General features: G+C 37.1%; 1 protein-coding gene across 5 annotated transcripts in view; it reads left to right on the forward strand.

Moving 5' to 3' along the window:
* The window catches only part of PHKA1 (phosphorylase kinase regulatory subunit alpha 1), a 142,432-nt gene that overhangs the window by 50,984 nt on the left and 73,058 nt on the right, over positions 1-18,390 (forward strand). For all 5 annotated transcript variants that reach the window (XM_044236021.1, XM_044236024.1, XM_044236022.1 and 2 more), the window contains exons 11-14: positions 1,063-1,158; positions 2,072-2,179; positions 4,082-4,160; positions 16,053-16,187. In XM_044236021.1, the coding sequence (XP_044091956.1) occupies positions 1,063-1,158; positions 2,072-2,179; positions 4,082-4,160; positions 16,053-16,187 (418 nt within the window). The remainder of the gene's footprint in view (positions 1-1,062; positions 1,159-2,071; positions 2,180-4,081; positions 4,161-16,052; positions 16,188-18,390) is intronic.

Here is an 18,390-nt window from a genome sequence, read left to right on the forward strand (position 1 = left end):
GAAGGGCCATCTGTACCCCAATGTTTATAGCAGCAATGGCCACAGTCGCCAAACTATGGAAAGAACCAAGATGCCCTTCAACGGATGAATGGATAAGGAAGATGTGGTCCATATACACTATGGAGTATTATGCCTCCATCAGAAAGGATGAATACCCAACTTTTGTAGCAACATGGACGGGACTGGAAGAGATTATGCTGAGTGAAATAAGTCAAGCAGAGAGAGTCAATTATCATATGGTTTCACTTATTTGTGGAGCATAACAAATAGCATGGAGGACAAGGGGCGTTAGAGAGGAGTAGGGAATTTGGGTAAATTGGAAGGGGAGGTGAACCATGAGAGACTATGGACTCTGAAAAACAGTCTGAGGGGTTTGAAGTGGCGGGGGGGTGGGAGGTTGGGGTACCAGGTGGTGGGTATTATAGAGGGCACGGCTTGCATGGAGCACTGGGTGTGGTGAAAAAATAATGAATAATGTTTTTCTGAAAATAAATAAATTGGAAAAAAAAACAATGAACTTCACTACAATGGAAACTTATTTTAGCAGTTAAATGCAGTTTTAAAAGCCAGTACATGTAAATGTAAGAAGCTCGATTTTGAGTAGTGGATAAAAACAGGCCAGTGGAGGCAGGCTGACTCGGGCTCAAATCCAGGCTCAACCTTATACTTGTTGTGTGATCTTCCACAAGTTCATAACCTCTTTGAGCCTTATTTTTTTTTTCAGTAAAAAAGACTTTAATTGCATATACCTCCTAGGATGGTTACTAAAATTAAAGGTGTTATATGCAACTAATGAATCATTGACCAAAACATCAAAAACGAATGATGTGTTATATGTTGGCTAATTGAATTTAAATTGAAAAAATTAAATGTGTTAAAGCACACAAAATTTCTAGCACAGTATCTGCCCTGTAATACACATTTACTAAATGCTACTCTCCTTTCTTCTCCCTTGCCCTAGGTGAATATGCTCCTTTGCAATAGAACTTCTTTGGCTTTAACCCTCCCTGAGATCCCCAAAGGAAACAGTATAAACTTTTTTTCCCTTTCTTTTATTTACAGGTTCAAGAATACAGAGAGGCTCTTGAAGCAGTCCTCATCAAGGGCAAAAATGGAGTCCCACTTCTGCCAGAGCTGTACAGTGTTCCTCCAGACAGGGTGAGTTGGACATGCCTTTGTAACATGGAGCTGGGAGAAAGAGGGCCATACCTCAATGGGACTGCTCCATTTGGGTCAAATAATTTCTAATTTTCTGACTTTAATGTTCTCAAAGTGAGTCTTTTGGTATAAGATGATGAAAATGTGATTTTAGGCCTTTGAAAATAAATTTTTAAAGCAGTCTCAGGTATGGCGCCATTGCATAGTAAGACAAGGGCAAGACCAAACGTGACAATGGTAGTTTCATGGGTGTGTTACTTATCCTCAAACTCATCATGATGCATACATTAAATATATAGGGCCTTTTTATATGTCAACCATACCTCAGTTTTCAAAAATTAATTGTCCAGAGATCGATTAAAAAAAAAAAAACCTTAAGGCTGAGAGTGATACAGAGTTCAGTAGGCAGAACTAGAGTGAAGTTCTGTGTGAACTCTCAGGATTTGGTATTCTCTGCTTCGAGGCCAGTAATCTGGGATTGTTTACAACATACTTGTATGTCTTCATTTTCCTGCAATGCCAGTTGGGAGCACCATTGTTCGTCTTCTCCATTCCAAAGAAGCATTAGCCATGGGAGAGTCTCTGTCTTCCATTCAGGTGGAGATAGTTGGAATAAGCTCCCAGTAGCATCAGCAGCATCATCTGAGAGCTTGTTAGAAATGCAGTTCTCGGGCCTTTCTCCACACCTACTCAGTCAGAATATGCCTTTGGACAAAATCCTCAGGTGATTTGTATGTATACACATTTAGACGAGCCTTTCCCTAGACTGGAGTCATAGGGCTTGACTTTTCAGTGAATTGTATTTGTAACTGTTCTATAGGGTATTAGTCACAATCCAGATTCAGCCTTTCTGTTGTCCAGTATCTTTAACCTTCCATCACCTTTTGTGTGGCTTCTTTATCTTTTCTTTTAGGTTGATGAAGAATATCAAAATCCTCACACTGTGGACCGGGTCCCCATGGGCAAATTGCCACATATGTGGGGTCAGTCTCTGTACATCTTAGGAAGCTTGATGGCAGAGGTAAGGGGAAACTTCAAGGCACTTCCACTTTTTTTCTTCTTTAGTCATTATAATAATCAGATTTGTGAGTAGCTCATTAAATCTGGATCTTTCTTTTGTCCTTTATATTCTGCCTTAATTATATCTTTTCCTCCAGGTCAGGTCCTTAGAGTGGAAGCATGACCAATCCTTGACTAAAATCTTTTCCCCCTGGCAGCCATGTCTCTCATACTGCCCAGGGCGTCTTACTTTGGCACCGGACTTGGAGCTGCTCTCCTAGATCTTGCCCTTTCAGAACAGCCCCCCCACACACACAGTGCTTTGCCTGGTGATGGATGCATGCCTTGTGCTTAGATGGTAATGATGACTGATAATGGATTTAAGTATTAACTTTTTCAAGAAGTATAATGTTTCATTATTTAATTGAATAAACTGATTAGATAATTTTAGGTCCCATGAAAAGTGGTTGGGAACATAATTTTAAAAAATTTATTGTTTGTATTTTTTGCTGTGGGGCTTTTTAAATGTTTTTTATGTTAAATTCAGTTGAAACAACACCTTTTTGCCTTTTTCAAAAAAAATTTATTTATTTCTTTACTTGAGAGAGAGCACTCGTGTGTAAGCAGGGGGCGGGGCAGAGGGAGAGGTAGAGAAATCCTTAAGCAGATTTCCCGCTGAATGTGGAGCACCACACAGGGCTTGATTCCAGGACCCCAAGATCATGACCTAAGCCAAAATCAAGAGTCAGATGCTCAATGACTGAGCCACCCAGGTGCCCCTTGGTTGAAACAGCTCTTAGTGAAGCACTTGGGAATTTCATACTTAACGTCCAGCTTATTTTTTATATTGTCAGCTATAGTAAGGGCTCTCTTTCTCAAAGTTTTCCAGATTTATAGACAAATCTATTTCCCCATTGTAGGTTCTTATGGTAACCTATAAGTGAGGCTCCTAGAAGATCCGAGGTGGTACTTAGCTATCCTTTCTGAGCCATATTCTTTGACCTGTTTATGTATGACTGTTTATTTTCTGCAGCTGTTTTTTGTTCACTGTTTTGGATTTTTTTCTCAGTTTTATTGAGGTATAATTGACATATATTAATGTGAATTTCAGGTATACAGCAAAAGGGTTTGATTATCTTTAGTTGATATTATGAATAATATACCAATAATGAGCAGAAAGATCTGCTTAAAGTAATCCTGACCTGATGACTTTCTCATTAAATTAAATGTGTGAAAAAGGAGGAGGTGAATGGTGTTTTTAAGGGTAAAATGGGTGAATTCATCCCATTTCATCAAGGACATAAATTCAAGTCAAAATGTATCTGCTGGAGCGCCTGAGTGGCACAGTCAGTTGAGAATCTGACTCTTAAGTTTTGGCTCAGATTATAATATCAGTGTCCTGGGATCGAGCCCCACATTGGACTCTGTGCTCAGCCCGGGGTCTGCTGGAGATTCTCTCCCTCTCCCTCTGCTCTTCCCCCTGTGCACTCTCTCTCTCTCACACACAAATAAATAAATATTTTTAAAAAAAAGATATCTGCTGATCAGAAAGTATAGCAGTCACATGAACAAATGAGAAAACAACAAGACTTAAATTATTGATGATAAGCATTGTGATCTGATTGTCTGATTATATACATCCAGAGAAGGTGGAGGTATAACTAATAAAAAAAAACTTTCTGCTTGTCACTTGTATTTCCAACAAAGAACTTGTGGCCACCACTAGAAATTAATTCCAGAAGAAATTAATTTGAATGTGAATTCGGGGTTCAGACTTTTTTATATAGTGAAGCTATTTGTTTCCTTTCCAACCTGCCTCTTACATGTTAAAGGGCAGGTTTTTGGCACTGGTACATTGTTTCTCCTCAAACATTAGCTTTTTCTTTGAGAAATAATAATCTGTCTTTTTATGGTTTTTCTTTAGGGATTTTTAGCTCCTGGAGAAATTGATCCCCTAAATCGAAGGTTTTCTACAGTACCAAAGCCAGATGTTGTGGTTCAAGGTATGGATTTTTATTCCCAGCAGCAGAAACTTTATATTAACGATCTGTTTTGGACTAGTAAATGAAGACTTTGCTGTTTATCATTGGTTTTGTTAGGCTTCAAAAAGTATACAATGAACTCAGTTCTTTTTGGTTTCAAGATTGCTATTAATCATGAACAAAATGCTTTGTAAGTGATGTTGACACTCTTAACCACTTATTACTTCTAGAAACTCTTTTCAGTTGTCATGATATTGTAGCCTTTAGATTCTCTCTTTCTTTCTGAACATTCCTTCTGTGCTTTTTCTGTTAATACTCCTTTCTTCTCATGCCCTTTTAATGGTTGTATACTTAATCTTACATTGTTGTCTCTGTATTTACACTCTATGTTAGTTTGCTAGTGCTGCCTCCTTCAAAATACATTTGCTTCCATGGATTCAACTATTCCTTCTTTGGAGAGTACTGAAAACCTTTATTTTTTGTTCCTAACAATTAATTTAAATTTTGAGGTATCTACTCTATGCAAAACACTGAGCTAAGGTCTATAAATTCAAGTCCCAATATCTATGAAACATCTTTATCACTGATACTTCAAATGTAAAACTGACCTCTTTTGTCTCCATCCCATCCTTTCCCCTCTCTCATGATAAGTAGATCTTTCTACCTTCCTTATCTCTTGTCACTATTATTTTAGACTCCTAGGATATAAAGTTCCAAGTGATTTTTTAAATTATTTTTATTAACATATAATGTATTGTTTGCACCAGGGATACAGGTCTGTGACTCATCAGGCTTATACATTTCACAGCACTCACCATAGCACATACCCTCCCCAATGTCCATAACCCAACCACCCTATCCCTACCCCCCCACCCCCAGCAACCCTCAGTTTGTTTTGTGAGACTAAGAGTCTCTTATGGTTTGTCTCCCTCCCGATCCCATCTTGTTTCATTTTTTCCTTCTTGACTCTCCAGCGACCCAATCCAGTACTAAGCTCCTATAAAATGTCTCTGGTCACTTGACTTCTGGGTTGGTGCTATATGGGAAATAATCCTGTGTATTTTATTCTTCCCTTTCCATAAGACACTTTGTTCTCCTTCAAGGCTTATGCCATCTGGCTGTATTGATCTCCTGGTTGCTCTAATTCATTCATTTAGCATACAGCCTTCCTCTTCTTCCCCAATTCCTGCCATAGTGCTAGATTTCAGCATCATAATAAGTACTAACATTTTAGCCTCAAAATTCTTGGATACCCATGAATCTAGTGGCCTTTCCCTCCACCTCTATGTTATCCACTCATTTTGAGGACCAAACTTTAGAACTATTCCACCTCATATATCTCCCATTCCCGAAAATTCCAGTTTATGGTCATAGTTATACATTATTTCAGTTTTCTTTTTCTGGCCCATGGCACTGTATCTATTGTCTCTGAGTCTGCTTTTCCCTATTTGTTGATCATTTAAATATCTTAATCACCCATGCACCATAATTCTACTATACCCACCAGAAAAAACATATCAATCAATCTTATAGTCTGTATTTTCTTTTTTTATTAAGTTTTTTATTTTAATTCCAGTATAGTTAACATACAATGTTATATTAGAATCAGATTACAATATAATAAATCAACCATTCTATACCTTACTCAGTGCTCATCACAGTAAGTGTACTCTTTAATCCCATCACCTATTTCAACCATTTCCCCCACCACCACCAAGCTCCCCTCTGGTAACCATCAGTTTTTCTCTATAGTCTCTTTCTTGGTTTGTCTCTCTTTTTTTCCTTTGCTTCTTTAATTCAGAAATTAAATTCCATGTATTAGTAATTAAATTCCATGTATTAGTAAAATCATATGGTATTTCATATATATATATATATATATATATTTGGGTATTTAACCAAAGAATATAAAAATACTAATTCAAAGGGATATATGCACCCTTGTGTTATGGCAGTATTATCTACAATAGCAACATTATGGAAGCAGCCAAATGTCTACTGATAGATGAATAAAGAAGAGGTGGTATATATATATATATTCTTGTGTTTTTTATTTTAGCCATTCTGACTGGTATGAGGTGATTATCTCATTGTAGGTTTGCTTTGCATTTCCCTGAAGATGAATGATGTTGAGCATCTTTTCTTGTGTCTGGTAGCCATCTGGATGTCTTATTTGGAGAAATGTCTGTTTATGTCTTCTGCCCATTTTTTAATTGGATTATGTGTTTTTTGGGGTGTTGACTTATATCAGTTCTTTATATATTTTTATACTAACCTTTTATCAGATATATCATTTGCAAATATCCTCTCCCATTCAGTAGCTTGTCTTTTAGCTTTGCTGTGCAGAAGCTTCTTTTTTTTTCCAATTTATTTATTTTCAGAAAAACAGTATTCATTATTTTTTCACCACACCCAGTGCTCCATGCAAGCCGTGCCCTCTATAATACCCACCACCTGGTACCCCAACCTCCCACCCCCCCACCACTTCAAACCCCTCAGATTGTTTTTCAGAGTCCATAGTCTCTCATGGTTCACCTCCCCTTCCAATTTACCCAAAAGCACATACCCTCCCCAATGTCCATAACCCTACCCCTCTTCTCCCAACCCCCCTCCCCCCAGCAACCCACAGTTTGTTTCGTGAGATTAAGAGTCACTTATGGTTTGTCTCCCTCCCTATCCCATGTGCAGAAGCTTCTTATTTTGAGGTAGTTACAATAGTTTATTTTTGCTTTTGTTTCCCTTGCTTTTGCAAACAGATCTAGAGAGAAGTTGCTCTGGCCTAGGTCAAAGAGGTTGCTGCCTGTGTGCTTCTCTAGGATTTTGATAGTTTCCTGTCTCGAATTTAGGCCTTTAATCCATTTTGAGTTTATTTTTTTGTATGGCGTAAGAAACTGATCCAGTTCCATTCATTTACATGTAGCCATCCAGCTTTCCCAGTGCCATTTATTAAAGAGACTGTTTTTTCCATTGGGTATTCTTTCCTCCTTTGTTGAAGATTAATTGACCATATAGTTGGGTTTATTTCTGAGCTTTCTATTCTGTTCTACTGATCTATGTGTCTATTTTTATGCTAGTACCATACTGTTTTGATTACAAGAGCTTTGTAATACAACTTGGAGTCTGGAATTGTGATACCTCCCATTTTGTTTTTCTTTTTTTGAGTTTGACTTGCCTATCTGGGGTCTTTTGTGGTTCCATGCAAATTTTAGAATTGTTTGTTCTTGTTCTGTGAAAAATGCTGTAGGTATTTTGATAGGGACAGCATTAAATCTCTAGACTGCTTTGGATAGTATAGATATTTGAACAATATGTGTTCTTCTAAGCCATGAGCATGGAATGTCTTTCAGTTTCTTTGCATCATCTTGAATTTCTTTCATCAGTGTTTTAGGTTTTTAGAGTATAAGTCTTTTACCTTTTCAGAGTATAAGTCTTTTACCTTTTGGGTTAAGTTTAGTCATAGATATTTTATTATTCTTGGTGAAATTGTAAAAGGGACTGTTTTCTTAATTTCATTTTCTGTAGCTTCGTTGTTAGTATAGAGCGATGCAACAGATTTCTGTACATTGATTTTGTGTCCTGCGTCTTTTCTGAATTCATTTATCAGTTCTAGTAGTTTTTTGGTGGAGTCTTTAGGGTTTCTATATAGAGTATCATGTCATCTGCACATACTGAAAATTTTATTTTTTCCTTACCAATTTGGATGCCTTTTATTTATTTTTGTTGTCTGATCACTATAGCTAGGACTATCCAGTACTATGTTGTATAAAACTGGTAAGGGTGGACATCCTTATCTTTTTATTGACCTTAGGGGAAAAGCTCTCAGTTCATCCCCATTAAGGATGATATTAACTATAGGTTTTTCATAAATGGTCTTTATTATGTTAAGGTATGTTTCTTCTAAACCTATTTGGTTGAGGGTTTTTTTTTTTTATCATAAATGGATGTTATACTCTGTCAAATGCTTTTTTTTTTTTTTTGCATTTATTGAAATGGTCATAGGGTTCTTATCCTTCCTCCTACTGATGTGGTGTATCACATTGATTGATTTGCAAATATTGAACCATGCTTGCCTCCCAGGAATAAATCCCAATTGATCATGGTAAATGGTTTTTTTAATGCATTGTTGGATTCGATTTGCTAATATTTTGTTGAGGATTTTTGCATGTATATTTATGAGAGATACTGGCCTCTAGTTCTCTTCTCATGGTGTCCTCATCTGGTTTGGGTATTATGGGATACTAGCCTCACAGAATGAATTTGGAAGTTTTCTTCCTCTTCTAACTTTCAGAATAGTTTGAGAAGAGTATGTATTAACTCTTCTTTAAATGTTTGGTAAAATTCACTTGTGAAGTCCTCTGGTCCTGGACTAAATGTTTAGTAGAATTCGCTTGTGAAGCCCTCTGGTCCTGGACTTTTTGTTTGTTATGTTTATTTGGTTACTGATTTAGTTCAAATTTACTATTTCTTCCTGCTTCAGTTTTGGTAGGTTATATACTCCTAAGAATGTATCCACTTCTTCTAACTTGTCCAGATTGTTGTCATATAGTTTTTCATAATGTTTTCTTACAATCCTTCATATTTCTGTGGTGTTGATTGTTATTTCTCCTCTTTCATTTCTGATTTTCTTCGTTTGGGTCTTTTCTCTTCTTTTCTTGATAAGTCTGGGTAGAGGTCTATCAATTTTGTTGTTCTTTTCAAAGACCATCCTGCTTTCATTGTTCTGTTCTATTCTTTTTTCAGTTTGTATATTATTTATTTCTGCTCTAATCATCATTGTTTCCTTCTGTCTGCTGGTTTTGGGTTTTGTTTGTTCTTTTTCTAGCTCCTGTAAGTGTACGGTTAGGTTGTTTATTTGAGATTTTTCTTGCTGTCAACATCCCTCTTAGAATTATTTTTGCTGCATCCCAAAGATTTTGGACCATTGTGTTTTCATTTTCATTTGTTTCCATGGAATTTTTTATTTCTTCTTTGATTTCCTAGTGGAACCCTTCATTATTTAGTAGCATGTTATTTAATCTCCATGTATTTATGCTCTTTCTAAATTTTTTCTTGTGGTTGATTTCTAGTTTCATAGTGTTGTGGTCATAAAAGGTGCCTGGTATGACTTGGACCTTTTAAAATTTGTTGAGACTTATTTTGTGGCCTAACATGTGATCTCTTCTGGAGGATGTTCCATATGAACTTGGGAAGAATGTGTATTCTCATGTTTACGATGGAGTGTTCCAAAAATATCTGTTAAAACCTTATGGTCTAGTGTATCATTTACAACCACTGTTTCCTTGTTGATTTTCTGTTTGGATGAACTGTCCATTGAAGCAAGTGGGATGGTAAAGTCCCCTACTATTATTGTATTCTTGTCAGTTAGTTCCTTTATGTCTGTTATTAATAGTTTAATGTTTTTGAGTGTTCAATGTTTGGTGTATAAATATTTATAACTGTCATATCCTCTTTTGAACTGTCCCCTTTATTATTAAATTGTGTCCTTCTGTGTCACTTGTTACAACCTTTGTTTTAAAGTCTCGGTTGTTTGATATAAATATTGTTACCTCAGCTTCCTTTTGACCTCTATTTGCATGATAAATGTTTCCCTATCCCTTCACTTTTAATCTGCAGGTGTCTTTGGGTCTAAAAGGAGTCTCTTATAGGCAGATTATAGATGGGTCTTGGTTTTTTATCCATCCTGTCACCCTGTGTCTTTTGATTGGAGCATTTAGTCTATTTACTTTTAAAGTACTTAGTTAGATATGTATTTATTGCAGTTTGGTTACTTGGTCTGTGGTTGTTTTTGTAGGTTTTTCTCTGATCCTTTCTTCTCTTGCCTTCTTTAATGGTTTGTTGCCTTTCTTTAGTGAGACACTTGGGTTCCTTCCTCTTTATTGTTTGCATATCAGTGGTTTTGAATTTGCAATTACCATTAGGTTTGTATATAACATCTGCATATAGCAGTCTATGTTAAGTTGATTGTTTACATTTAAACCCATTTTTTATTCATGTCCCCCCACATTTTAGGTATATGGTATCATATTTTACATCCTTTTATTTTATGAATCCCTTGACTGTTAATTACAGAAATACTTATTTTTACTGCTTTTGTGTTTTTCACTTTTGATACTCTCACGGTCTTTCCTTTCTACTCCTTTCTTGTAGAGCTCATTTAGTGGTCATGAACTCCTTTAGTTTTTATTAGTCTGAGAAACTCTTTATCTCTCCTTCTATTCTGAATGATAGCCTTATTAGATAGAGTAACCTTGGCTGAAGATTTTTTCCTCTCAGCATTTTGAATATATCATGCCATTCTCTTTGGGACTGCAAAACTTCTGCTGAAAAATCTAATAGACTTATGGGGTTTTCCATATAAATGTCTTCCCTCTTGCTATTTTTAAAATCCTTTTTTAATACTACTTTTTGCTATTTTAATTAGTATGTGTCTCAGTGTGGACTTCCTATGGTTGGTTTTTGTGTGGGGATCTCTATGCCTCCTAGATGTGGATGTTTCCTTCTCCAGATTAGGGAATTTCTTATTTCTTCAGATAGATTTTATACCTCCTTTTCTCTCTTTTCTTCTGGGATCCCTATAATGTGAATGTTATTACACTGATGGCCATCACTGAGGTCCCTAAAATTATTCTGTTTGTATACTTTTTTTTCCTCTCATTTGCTCAGCTTGGTTACTTTCCATTACTCTGTCTTCCAGGTCATTAATTCATTCTTTTACTTCCTCTAGCCTGCCATTTATTACATCAAGTGTATTTTTAATTTCCATTATTGTTTGTTTCACCTATGAGTGGTTCATTTTTATGTTTTTGTTAAAGGTCTCCCCGATGTCCTCTACTCTTTTCTCAAGGTCAGTGAGTGCCTTTATGATCATTACTGTAAATTCTCTATCAGGCATACTACTTATATCTGTTTCACTTAGCTCTCTTGCTATGGTTTGGTCCCTTTCTTTCTTTTGTGACATATTCCTGTTTCCTCATTTTGTCTACTCTCTGTTTCTGTGTTAAGAAAGTCAGCTACTTTTGTTGCTCTTAATGATATTGGCCTTATGAAGAAGAGGTCCTATAGAGCCCTGCAGAGTAGTGTCACATTCCCAAGGAACTGGCGCTACAGGGAGTATCTTCTATGTGTGCTGTATGCCCTGCTATTGAGTCCTGGCCTCTTTTTCCTTCAGTCCAGTTGTCTGCAGAGGCTCTCTTTGCCTTTTGTGGTCAGTGTTTGCTCCTCAGTTGGGTGGGGGCATGTTTTAACAAGGTGCACACCTGTCAGCTTGCAAAATGAGACCTGCCACAACCACTGGAACCTCAGCCCCACAGAACATGTGGATTGGGAGATAAGGTGTTGGTGGGGTTTGCACTTGTATTCTGGGGGAGGAGACTTGCAGCACCATGACTGAGGCAAAGGTGACTGGAAAGGGCAAATCTGCCCCAGCACAGGAGTGAAAGGGTTTGGTGTAAGCAAGTTAGGTAGCAAGTTTCAGAGCTGTGCTGGTTCCTGGGCGTGTGGTTATGTTTTTTGCCGAGGGGTAGAACCTCCTTCATTCCTAGAGGGGTCTCTCTGTGATCCCTGCCTCTCCAGGACATGCTCTGAGATGAGTAAATAACTCTCCCTCCCATCTGCCCCCAGCATTTTCAAACTGCTGCTTCCATGCTGTATCTCTGCTGGCTGCTTGTCCTGTAGTCTTTTAAAGGGCAGGGACTCCACTTCCTAATGCTCTCTGGGTTCTCCCAGAACCAAGATTCCTGATTTTTTAAATTCCAGGCTTTAAGTCCTGCCAGTTGTAAGAATTCACAAAATTTAGCCCCTCTCACTTTCAAAGCCAAACATGGAGATTTGTCTTCCCTGTTCAGGCTTCCCAGTGTAACAGTCTGTTTTTTTGCCCTTCTCTGTGCCGCCAGCTTCCTCCCCACTGTAGATGGCCATGGCCCATTTTGTAGTGAAGAAAGTTGGACTTTCTTTGGTGTGGCCTTTTCTCTACCTTTAGTTGCAGAGTTTATTCTGCCAGTCTTCAGATCGTTTTCTGGGTTGTTTACACTGATGTGAGTGTTATCTAGTTGAATCTATGGGATGAGACAAGCTGAGGGTCCTCCTACTCTGTCATCTTCCCACCCTCTTCCATTCTGCATTTTCTGATTCTGTACCTGGCCTGCTAAAACTACTAGAAAAAAAATCACACAAATTAGCAGATGTAATTCTGCACTGTAATTCTGCACTGTGATTCTGCAGTCTCCAACTCAAGGAGTTGTGCCTTTTGCTGCTCCTTGTTCTTACTGTTACTCAGCATTTTCATTTTTTTTCAACCAGGATTCCAAATCTGTTTTCAGCCCCATCCCTTACTTTCATCCTCTTCTTAGCCTGCTTTTAAAAGCAGCTTCCTTCCTTCCTTCCTTCCTTTGGTCTATCTTAATCTAGCTAGATAATCTTAATATTCTGATTGTTGTCAGTTTCCCAGTCCCCCACCACAATCTTGTTTATATTTTCACTCATCCTTGTCTCCTTTTCTCTGGTCTTAGAAAGGGTGTTTCCTTCTAATGCTTGATCCTATCCTCTTCCCCAGCATTCCTAGAAACCTACCCTTTCCTGTTTCTTCAAATTCTTCCTCTCTGTTGGTTCCGGTTTTTAGTTTATTTACATATTCATCTCCCTCTAGTTATCCTTTCTTTCCTTTCTCATCTGAATTTCCACTTTATATTCCATGCATTCTACAATCCTTTCCAGTCCTACTTACTATTCCTCTGAAAATGCTTTTGCTTAAGTTATTGAAAAATTCAGTAGGTATCTTTCAACCTACATCTTAGTAGATCTTTCTGTTTCACTTATTGTTTATCTTTCTGGAAACTCTTAACTCCCATGTCTTCTGTGATACCGTCCCTTGGATCACCTTCAACCTAAATTTTGCAATTTTCTGTCTCAATCTGGGCTTCCTATTTTCTTTGCCCCTTAAGTGTTGGTATTTCTAGTTCTGTCCATTGACCTTCTGACTTAGAATATTTGTTCTTGTCTCTCAGTCTCCTCCTATTCCAAATCTTCCCCCTTTTCTTATCTCCTTGATTCTTCGCTCTCAGGAGATGACTTCACCTCCTATACCATAAAGAAAATATAAGCCTTGGGACAAAAACTCATTTATACACCAGGCTTTTCTTCATCTGCCCATTTCTTATATGTTGAGCTTCCTCAAGTTTATATTCTGGGATCTCTTTTCTTTATCTCTATGTATTCTCCTTGACCCATCTCATATCTATATGCTAATGACTCCTGAGTCTATATCACTGTTCTTTAAGACAGCCCCACTTGGATGTTTTACATGCACTTGAAACTCAACATGTCTAAAATTACTCCAGCTACACCCTCCTACTATTATATCACCCATGCCTGCTTTTCTCCCTATGTGCCTGTGTCATTAAAGGCACAGCATTCTCTTACGCATTCTCTTAGTTACACATATAAATACCTGGGGAATCATTCTCAGTATCTCCCCCCCTCACCTCCTATATTCAATCAGTTAACAAATCCTGATTTCTTTACCTTCTAATTGACTCTGAAATCCATCTAGTCCTCTCCAGTATAAATGCCATGATCCTAATCTAAGTAATCAACATCTCTCACTTGCCTTAGTGCAATAAATTTTTAAGTGGTATCCCTGTCTTCAGTCTAGGCCCACAACAGTCTATCAGTTTATTCTTTAATCATCAAACATGAATATGTTCTTTTTTAAGGTACAGTTATAGACATATTCATCCCCTGATTACAACTCTCCAAGGGTTTTCATTGCCAACCTCCTTCACATGGCTTATAAGGCCCTTTATGATCTGTGCCTGACCCTGTCTCTATTGTCATTTTTTTGCAATGACCCCTTCACACTCCATGCTTGTGCTGTAAAGAACATTTTATAATTCCTAGATCTGCCCTGTTCCATGTCGCCCTTGAACCTTTGTCTATGCTCACAACTCCCTTAATTTACCTTCTCCTCTGCCAGATTAATTTCTATTCAGCCTTCTAGCAGAACTCAGTATCAGCGTCATTTTCTCCAGGGATCCTGTCTATCTCTATACTCCTTGCATTTGGCTCTACTTAGCACGTAGGTGGAATTTCCTAAATATTTTATAAAACATAAAGTTTTAAAAAAAAAGCTCCGCTGTTGGGGTTGAAAGTGTTCCTAGCACCCCAAAATATTGTTCATTTGATTCTCTTTCAATGCATTGCCCTCTGCAGAGCCCTGAAGCTCAGTAGAATGCAGTTGGGTAATCATTGCCCAAAGATAAATTACAAAATCCTCAAAGTGAAACATATGCATTCCATAAAGATCTAGCCTCTGTCTGCCTTTCTGGATTCTTTTCTTTTTTAAACCACTGTTTAAACAAACATTCATCAAACACACATTCTTTTTTCATTTCCATGTTTTGTGATTATCATATACTTTATACCTAAAATGGATTTCCCCATCCCTATTCCCTTCTTTCTCCTGACAAAAGTTCATTCTTTCAAACTCAGCTTAGACATCATCTCTTTCAGAAAGCCTTTTCTGAAAGCACTCTCCTCCTGCCCCAGACTTGATAGGTGTCACTCTCCAGGGCTTACAGTGTTTTATGCATCTCTCTAGTTACCTAGCAGCTTATTTTATAATTGGCTTATGTGTATGTCACTTCCATCACACTGTAAGCTCTTAAAGAGAGAGACTAACTATAAGTTAAAAAATAAAAGCCAAAATAGTACTTTGTCCATTTAGGTGCTTAGCAAATGTTTGTTAATGAATGAATGGATGACCACGTGTGTTTTCCTGGGCTTTCCTTAGCTCACTATCATTCTTCCTTTGTTTCTTTTCCATGGAGAATCTTTGTCATTTTCATGTTTCTAGTTATAAGTAATCGAGATTGTGTTATGTCCAGGGGGCCCTATGATTGCCATAAGCTGCATATCCTGACCCAGACCAACAGCAACACAATACCATGAGGCTCCCAAGATAGAAAGACATACACACACACACACACACACACACAAACACACACAAACACACAAATATACAGGAAAGATAATAGCAAAGAAAAAGAAAGTGCACTCTGTTAACTCGGCTTTTGTTCCAAACATTCAACATAGAAAATACTAGTAAATTTAAATGAACCAAATGGTACCTTCATTTTCACGTAAACCCAATTCAGCACATTCACCAGCACTGGAGAAACAGAAATAGGGCACATATTTGCTCTCAGTCCTTAGTGTCAAGCTAACTGAGGCCCCACTCAGATTATTAGCCCCCAGCCAGGTATTTGTCCCCTAGAGAGAAAGTAAACAGAAGAGTCAGGGAGCTGGCATGGCCTTCTCCCTTGTGACTGTGATAAGCATTTCAGAAAAATGAATATAACAGGAATAAAAGGGAGCTGTCCAGGCTTGGCAGGCTCAGAATCTAGAGCCTACCCCCCTAACCCCAAAACAACCATATGCAGTTTTAACTATGGCATCTCAATTCTTTATTCCCAGTTTCCCTTGTCTTCTACCATTCTCTGGCTATAGAATAATTCTTATTATTTGGGTGTTCTTTATTACCCTCAAAATCCTGTCTGGTCTTAAGGATATGAAAGAGCCTTGAAACCAAAGCTGTAACATACCTTGTGTTGGATTTTTTTTCCCCTATTAAATGTGGAATCTCAGGTATAAAGAGTATGGCATTCTCTAGGAACACATTGCACTTAGCCAAAAAAGCAGAATCTAATACTTTAGGCATGAGTCCTTTTTCCTTTTCCATTTAGATAATTGTGTTATGTACCTAGCATGATACTTGTTTCATCAAACTTCCTCAATAACTGTTAATTTCCTCCCATTTTCATTCCCTTCCCTCCAAAAGAAATTATGTGGCTTGAGAGATTTTTAGGTTCCTATTGAAATAAAAGTTTCTGTTGACCTCATCTTCTTTCCTTCCTGTAGTTTCCATTCTAGCCGAGACAGAAGAAATCAAGGCCATTTTGAAGGACAAGGGGATTGATGTGGAGACCATTGCTGAGGTATACCCTATCAGAGTACAACCAGCCCGTATTCTCAGCCACATTTATTCCAGCCTAGGTAAGGAGATCGGCCTTAATAATCAGTCATTATAATAAAGCATTATTCGGTACAGGCTGGTTTCTTTTCTTTTTATTTTTTTTAATCTTGTACTGCTTTATTAAACTGGATCTGAGAAGGAATTCAGAGTCTCTGGAACCTAAGTTTCTAACCCAGTATATCCTGAGCAAGCTTGATAATTTTGAATGTGTTTATGAATCCAGTATATAGGGTGTGACTGTTAGCAAACAATACTGTATCTTCATTCCAAGTGCATGCTTAGCTAACATGTTCTCCCCTTTCTTGAAGCATATATTTCCATTCTGAATACATGTTAATTTTATGTAAAGCAATAGCCAAGGAATGTTTTTTAGGTCTTTTATACCATGTCATGTAATGAATTGGTTGACAGTATTACAAAATTCAACTTAATCTAATACTTATTTAATTATTACTCAATATTTATCTAATTTATTAAACTTAATAATAAACACATTAAGCAGATTACTACAAATTACAAAGTTATACAATTTATTACAAATTTGACATTAAACAAATCACTGCACCTTTAACTTAAAAAAGGCTCTGCAAATTTCAAAACTACTCTTGTGGAAGACTGATTAATGGTCCCCAAAAGCATATAGGTCCTAATTCATGGAACCTATGAATATTACCTTATATAGCAAAAGAGACTTTGCAGGTATGATTAATGTAAGGAGCTCAAGATGAGGAGGACTGTCCTGGATTTTCCAGGTAGACCTTAAATGTAATCACAAGTATCCTTAGAAAAGGAAAGCAGAGGGAATTCAGACAATAAAAGGCAGTGCATGTGACAACAGAAGCAAGAGATTGGAGTGATATAGCTATGAACCAAAGATTTGCAAGGAATGACCAGCCCCTACAAGTTAGAATTGGCAAGGAAGAGACTCTCTCCTGGAGATTCCAGAAGAAACCAGCCCTGTTGACACCTTGATTTTATTTTCAGTCCTAAAAGACTCATTTTGGGCTTCTGACCTCCAAAATTGTAGGAAAAGAAATATGTGTTGTTTTAAGCCACTGAGTTTGTAGTACTTTATTAACAGCAGGAATAGGAAAGTAATACAGATTTTGGTACTAGGAAGTGGGGTGATACTGTAACAAATATTTTAAAAATGTGGAAGTGGCTTTGGAATCAGGTAATGGATAGAGGCTGAGAGAATTGAGTCACATGATAGAAAAAATCGATATTGCTTTAAACAAACTGTTGGTAGAAATAAGGATGCTAAAGGCATGGCCAGTGAGGGCTCAGAAAGAAATTAGAAACATGTTATTGCAAACTTGAGGAAAAGGATCCTTGTTGTAGTGACAGAAGGATTGTTCGCTGAATTGTGTCCTGTTTTATGTGGAAAATACAACTATAAATTATGATATTAATATGGATATGGGCATAATATAATATAATATGAGGATATATATAATATAATATAATATAATATAAGGATAATAATATCCTTGGATATGAAGGAGATTTTCAAGCAAAGTGTTGAAATCATGGCCTGGCTAATTATAGTACAATATTATAAATGTTGTAGAATGGTGTTATGTATAAAGCACAGGGCAAAGAGGATAGATCTGGGAAAGTCATAAAAATCATGATTTGATAACTTATCAAATGGGTGAATCTTCAAAATTTTATCATAGTTAAAATTTCACAATAACAAAATTGCTTTAAGCGTACATCGAGTGACAACTATAATACAAAAAAAGAGAGATTTCTTCACCAGGTGTGTTCATATATATGTATATGTTAACTAAATGGGAATGTTTGCCTCACCTCAAATATTGCATTTCATGTATTTCAGTTCCAAAATATATTTTTAAAACATTTTTAAAGTACAAGATTAATTGGGGCACCTGGTGGCTCAGATGGTTCCAACTCTTGGTTTTAGCTCAAGTCATTGATTCATGGTTGTGGGATGGAGTCCCATTGGGCTCCATGTTCATTGGGGCATCTGCTTCTCTCCTCCCTCTCCTTTTGCCCTCCCCCTGCTCACCCGTGCTCGCTTACTTGCTCTCTCTAAAATAAATAAATAAATAAATAAATAAATCTTCTTTAACAAAAATACGAGATTAATCAAATTTAGGAACATAAGAACTTCATAAATATTCAACTTAGATCTTTATATAATTCTAATTCTTTTCTAACCTGTTAGTGCACATAGATACATTTACAGTTATAGTATAT

This window comes from Neovison vison, chromosome X (genome assembly GCF_020171115.1).
Source record: "Neovison vison isolate M4711 chromosome X, ASM_NN_V1, whole genome shotgun sequence".
NCBI classification, from domain to species: Eukaryota; Metazoa; Chordata; class Mammalia; order Carnivora; family Mustelidae; genus Neogale; species Neogale vison.